This window comes from Pleuronectes platessa, chromosome 14 (genome assembly GCF_947347685.1).
Source record: "Pleuronectes platessa chromosome 14, fPlePla1.1, whole genome shotgun sequence".
NCBI lineage: Eukaryota > Metazoa > Chordata > Actinopteri > Pleuronectiformes > Pleuronectidae > Pleuronectes > Pleuronectes platessa.
The window spans coordinates 2,266,228-2,272,797 of NC_070639.1; the positions used below are offsets into that span (position 1 = coordinate 2,266,228).

The 6,570-nt window shown below is 55.0% G+C and overlaps 1 protein-coding gene across 1 annotated transcript; it reads left to right on the forward strand.

Moving 5' to 3' along the window:
• The first annotated feature begins 4,436 nt into the window (after positions 1 to 4,436).
• LOC128456200 (chromobox protein homolog 2-like) lies at positions 4,437 to 4,877 on the forward strand. Its single transcript, XM_053440290.1, has one exon. It carries the CDS (start codon positions 4,437 to 4,439, stop codon positions 4,875 to 4,877), a length of 441 nt encoding a protein of 146 aa, XP_053296265.1.
• Positions 4,878 to 6,570: the final 1,693 nt, after the last annotated feature.

Genomic DNA, 6,570 nt, shown 5'->3' on the forward strand with positions numbered 1-6,570 from the left:
CTTCACACTTTGATGTAATGTAAACCTGTCACAGTCTGCTCATCTCCTGCCTGCTGGTATTTTTCCACTCACCTGTCTCTGCTCCACTCTCCACACCTGTGACAGCCCTGACTGCATTTAAGCCTGCTCCTGTCTCTGCTTCAGTGCCAGATTGTTCTTGTGTCATGCCTGACTTTCCAGCGTTCTTTCCCCGGACTGATCACGTGTTGCCGACCTGCCTGCCTCGTCTCTGCCCTGGATATTACCTCAGCCTTCTGTCTTCGACCACAAGTTTCGCCTATTCCCTCCTGGTTACGCTCCTGCTCGGCTCTGTGGCTACACAGCTCACCACTGGACCTGTCTGCCAGTTAGGTAACTCATCAGCTGTTGACTGTACCGTCAGTCAGCGACACCAGGCTCGCTCCTGCTCAGATCCCGCAGATGATCACTGTGAGCAAAGACTTTTCACCCTGCCACTGCTTGAACTGTTAAAGACTGCAGTGAACAATAAGGGTCATTACCAACTGGTATTTCGTCTGCCTGTGCTGCTTTTGGGTCCTCACCATATCCGTGACAGTACAATCTGGCCAGACATGGACCCAGCACACACGCCGATGGATCGCCTGGAGAATGTAGAGGCGATGCTCCAGCACCACGGGGCGCTGTTGCTTTCAAACTCAGCAGAGGTTCAACTAGCGGTGGCTAAGCAGGAGCAGGCGTTTACCTTGCTAGCCTCGCAGGTCCAACAGCTCGCCTCAGCTTTTGCTCAAGCTGTCCCTCTGCCTCCAGAACCACCAGCCCCGGCTGCCTCTGCCTCTGCCTCTGCTTTCGTCTCGGAGCCTCGTGTGGGGGTTCCTGAACGCTACGCCGGGGACGCGGAGGGCTGCCGCCCGTTCCTCACGAACTGTTCCATCCTGTTTGCCCTCCAGCCCCACACCTTCGCTTCTGAAGACGCCAGGGTGGCGTTCACCGTGAATCATCTGACAGGGCGCGCTCGGCTGTGGGGAACAGCCGAGTGGGAACGTCGCACTCCAGCGTGCTCCTCTTTCCAAGCCTTCGCCGCTGAGCTCCACAAAGTGTTCGGAGAAGCTTCCCGAGGTCCGGACGCTTCAGGAGGGCTTCTGGGTCTGAACCAAGGCTCTCGTTCAGTGGCCGATTACTCCATCCACTTCCGCACCCAAGCTAGCTCCAGCGAGTGGAACCAGGCTGCCCAGTGCAACGCATTCCTGATGGGGCTCGCTGACTACATTAAGGACGAGCTGATTTCGTATGAACTTCCCTTTACTCTTGACGGCATCATCGAGCTGGCGTCCCGCATCGACCGTCGCATTCAAGCGAGACAGCGGGAGAGACATCAGGGGCTCGCGGGACGTCGCCAGCCCGCACCGTCACCAGCGGCTTCCGGGGTATCGATGCTTTCTGGCAGCCGATCTTCAGGGGAGCCTGAACCCGTGCTGGTGAGTCATACATCTAGCTCCTCCTCCAGCCCACGATCCCTGTGCCAGGTCCGCCTGCTACTACCTGAGGGATCCCAGACCCTCGCCACCCTCATTGACTCTGGCTCTGATGCCAACATCATGGATTCTAACCTAGCTCTGCAGCTGGGTGTCGGTCAGATTCCCCTGCCAGCTCCAGTCTCCACCAACGCGCTGGATGGCCGACTTCTGGGAACTGTTACCCACCAGACAGCGCCTATACGGATGTTAATCTCCGGGAACCACCATGAAACACTCCAGTTTCACATCCTGCACTCTCCTCGTCATCCTCTCCTTCTGGGGTTCCCATGGCTCCGACGTCACAATCCACACCTTGATTGGACCACAGGGGCGATCCTGGGGTGGAGTTCTTCCTGTCACCAGGTCTGCCTCAAGCAAGCCGCCGCACCACGATCTTCTGCCGGGACCAGTTCTTCAACCGATGTGCTGGGGGTCCCGGCTGAGTATCTGGACTTCAGGGAGGTCTTCAGTAAGGCCAAGGCAACCTCCCTTCCCCCACATCGGCCCTATGACTGCGCCATCAACCTCCAGCCCGGTGCCACGCTGCCCAGAGGACGCCTGTATTCCCTGTCCGTTCCTGAGAGGGGGGCGATGGAGACATACATCAATGACGGTCTAGCGGCGGGCATCATCCGCCCTTCCTCGTCTTCGGCTGGAGCCGGTTTCTTCTTCGTGGAGAAGAAAGACAAGACACTCCGCCCCTGCATTGATTATCGTGGATTAAATGACATGACAATCAAGAACCGGTATCCCCTGCCTCTCATTTCCTCAGCTTTCGAGCTCCTAGAGGGGGCTACCATATTCACCAAGCTTGACCTGCGCAACGCCTATCACCTGGTCCGGATCCGCGAGGGGGACGAGTGGAAGACGGCGTTCAATACCCCCCCCGGTCACTACGAGTACCTGGTGATGCCCTTCGGCCTCACCAACGCCCCTGCTGTCTTCCAGGCTCTGGTGAATGACGTGCTCAGGGACATGCTCAACAGGTTCGTCTTTGTGTACCTGGATGACATTCTGATCTTCTCCCGCTCCAGAGAGGAACATGTGCATCACGTCCAGAAGGTCCTCCAACGCCTCCTGGAGAACTCCCTGTTCGCCAAGGCTGAGAAGTGTGTGTTTCACGCCTCGTCTGTCTCCTTCCTTGGGTACGTCGTGGGGAGAGGGACCGTGGAGATGGACTCAGCCAAGGTTTCTGCCGTCACCACTTGGCCCACCCCTGATTCCCGCAAGCAGCTTCAACGTTTCCTGGGCTTCGCCAACTTCTACCGGAGGTTCATCAGGGGCTACAGTTCGGTGGCGGCCCCCCTGACTGCTCTTACCTCCTCCAAGGTGCCTTTTCTCTGGTCCACGGCCGCCAATGACTCTTTTCAGGCCCTGAAGACACGATTCACCTCGGCCCCCATCCTCCAAATGCCGGACCCTGAACGGCAGTTCGTGGTCGAGGTGGATGCTTCTGACTTAGGAGTTGGGGCCATCTTGTCCCAAAGAGCAGCCTCCGACCAGAAGTTGCACCCCTGCGCTTTCTATTCCCGACGTCTGACCCCGGCAGAGAGGAATTACGACATTGGGAACCGAGAGCTCCTCGCCGTCAAGTTGGCTTTGGAGGAGTGGCGACACTGGCTCGAGGGGACTAAACTGCCGTTTTTGGTATGGACAGACCATAAGAACCTAGAGTACCTCCAGTCCGCTAAGAGACTGAACTCCCGCCAGGCTCGATGGGCACTCTTCCTGACCCGCTTCAACTTTCCCCTCTCCTATCGACCGGGGTCCCGCAACGTCAAGCCCGACGCCCTGTCCCGTCGGTTCTTGGAAGAGGAGGGGGACAGGACCGACCCAGACACTATCCTGCCTTCTTCCCGTCTGGTGGCCACACTCACCTGGGAGATAGAGGAGAGGGTCAGGGCCGCCGCCCAAGACCAGGCTGGACCCAGTGCTTGCCCTCCCAATCGTCTGTTCGTCCCGCCTGACCTCTGGTCCGAGGTTCTACAATGGGCCCACAGCACTCAACTTACCTGTCATCCAGGGATCCAACGGACCAAGGACGTTGTGCAGCGCCGGTTCTGGTGGACGTCACTGGATGAGGACATTCGGGGTTTCGTCAATGCCTGTCCCACCTGCAACCAGCACAAGCCGGCTCACCATGCCCCTGCCGGTCTTCTACATCCTCTGCCTGTACCTCATCGTCCCTGGTCGCACATTTCTTTGGACTTTGTCACCGGTTTACCACCATCCAGCGGCAACACTACTATCCTGATGGTGGTAGATCGGTTCAGCAAGATGGCACATTCCGTGCCCCTGCCCAAACTTCCATCTGCCAAGGAGACGGCTAAACTACTCCTTCTCCACGTCATCCGTCTCCATGGCATCCCGGTGGACGTGGTCTCTGATCGGGGTCCCCAGTTCGCCTCAGTGTTCTGGAAGGAGTTCTGCTCGCTCCTGGGAGCCACCGTCAGCCTGTCCTCAGGGTACCACCCCCAGTCCAACGGCCAGACCGAACGCAAGAATCAGGAGATGGAAACGGCACTCCGCTGCATAACATCTCAAGACCCTACTTCCTGGTCCGAGCAACTTCTATGGGTAGAATACGCCCACAACACCTTGACCAGTTCCGCCACCGGTCTCTCCCCCTTTGAGTGCACCTATGGGTTCCAGCCACCGCTTTTTCCGGATCTTGAGAAAGAAGCATCCTGCCCCTCTGTCCAGAGCTTCATCCGCCGTTGTCGCAGGACTTGGACCCGAGCCAGGGCAGCTCTACTCCGGGCCGCTGACCGCTACACTGCGGCATCCAATCGCCACCGCTCCAAGGCCCCAGACTACCAGCCGGGTCAGAAGGTTTGGCTCTCCACCCGGGATATTCCCCTCCGGGTGGAATCCAAGAAACTGGCTCCTCGCTTCATCGGCCCGTTCGAGATCCAGGAGATCGTCAACCCGGTGGCAGTTAGGCTCAAACTCCCTAGATCCATGCGGGTTCATCCCACGTTTCACGTCTCCAAAGTTAAACCGGTCCGAGAAAGCGCCCTTGTCCCTGCCGCGCCGCCTCCACCGCCTCCTCGCCTCATCGATGGAGGTCCCTCCTACACTGTCCGTCGCATCCTGCAGTCTCGCCGACGTGGGAGGGGATTCCAGTACTTGGTGGACTGGGAGGGTTACGGCCCTGAAGAAAGGTCCTGGGTCCCCGGGAGGAACATCGTGGACCACACCCTCATCAGGGACTTCCATCGACGCAACCTCACCCAGACGTCCAGAACCAGGCCACCTCCCAGACCACATCCTCCGACGGAGTCCCCGAACGACAGCGACGACGCCGAGGACAGGGCGGGTCCCTCCTACTCTGAGGACGACGACACTCTCCCCGGGACCATGGAGGTGGAGATGGACGCTGGACTATCGGACGAGTATTAGCCCTCCTCCGGGCCCCCGCCTCCCACCCGGTTTGGTCCATTCGTCTTGGGATGTCGAGAGCCGTCCCTTGAGGGGGGGGTTCTGTCACAGTCTGCTCATCTCCTGCCTGCTGGTATTTTTCCACTCACCTGTCTCTGCTCCACTCTGCCAGTCAGCCACACCTCCTCATCAGGCCAACTCTCCACACCTGTGACAGCCCTGGCTGCATTTAAGCCTGCTCCTGTCTCTGCTTCAGTGCCAGATTGTTCTTGTGTCATGCCTGACTTTCCAGCGTTCTTTCCCCGGACTGATCACCTGTTGCCGACCTGCCTGCCTCGTCTCTGCCCTGGATATTACCTCAGCCTTCTGTCTTCGACCACGAGTTTCGCCTATTCCCTCCGGGTTACGCTCTGCTCTGTGGCTACACAGCTCACCACTGGACCTGTCTGCCAGTTAGGTAACTCATCAGCTGTTGACTGTACCGTCAGTCAGCGACACCAGGCTCGCTCCTGCTCAGATCCCGCAGATGATCACTGTGAGCAAAGACTTTTCACCCTGCCACTGCTTGAACTGTTAAAGACTGCAGTGAACAATAAGGGTCATTACCGACTGGTATTTCGTCTGCCTGTGCTGCTTTTGGGTCCTCACCATATCCGTGACAAAACCATATAGTTCAGAACTTTGGATAAGGTGTGATACCTAGAAGAAGGTTTGGACAAGGCCCCGTTTTACACCTTTTGTCTCTACAAAGAAGGCAGATTTGTTCTGTATCAGGCAATAAAAAGACAGTGCTCAGCATATTTTTCCAAAGTCAAATGGTTCTAGATGACAAACTCTCCTTGCTGTTATTTCTCACTGTTCACATTAGCTGTATTGACTGAATGAGGACACTTAACACTAAGTGTTTTAATAGAGCTGTGGTTATTAGAGAAAACAGTAAGACTTCAAAAGCAGCTCTGCTCTAAGTAAAACTGCATTCACCACTACTATGGACTTTCACTTTAATATTTTCAACTGTGCAATATTCACTAAACTACACTCATTTGTAAAAATGTCTGTGCCATATAAACCGTTATGTGCAGTCCATTTTTTGTACATATTCTAAAACATACAATATATTTCTTTACACTGTATATACCGGTTTAATCACATTTCTATATATTTCTATCTCTTTGTACTCCTTCATCCAAGTACTGCATTCTACTTATGTGTTGTCTTCTGCTGCTGTAACATTGCAATTTCTCCATTGTAGGACTAATAAAGGACTTATCTTATGTTAACTATAACTATGCACCTCAAATTCATATAAACTTGAAGGAAATTGGGTGTTTGAAGGTTGGTGTGGGTGTGGTTTTTCCTCTGCAATTTAATGCCAGATTATACAGTTCTACTTCTCGGTAGTATCTCATTTTGCAGGCCCCTAAATTTTGTATCTAGTTCTCGCATGATTTAAGCCCTCTGACATCCTGTATCTTTGCCTGTGTCTGGTAACTAGTTGTCTCCCAGTTAGTTTCCCTGCCTTTCCTTCCTGCCTGTCTGTTGCCTGTCTGTAATCCTGTTACCTGCCAGATCATTGGTTTGTTCCGCGGATTCTCAGTTCGTAATCTGTTTCATGTTCTCAGCCAATCACCGGCTGAATCCCCAGGATGCGCTCACACTCATCTTCACCATAATTTTGTATCAGATTTGGGTAATTACAGTTAACATGTGCCAC

Excerpts from the sequence above, each read along its gene's own strand:
- LOC128456200 (XM_053440290.1), top strand. The coding sequence starts at position 4,437 with ATGCGGGTTCATCCCACGTTTCACGTCTCCAAAGTTAAACCGGTCCGA.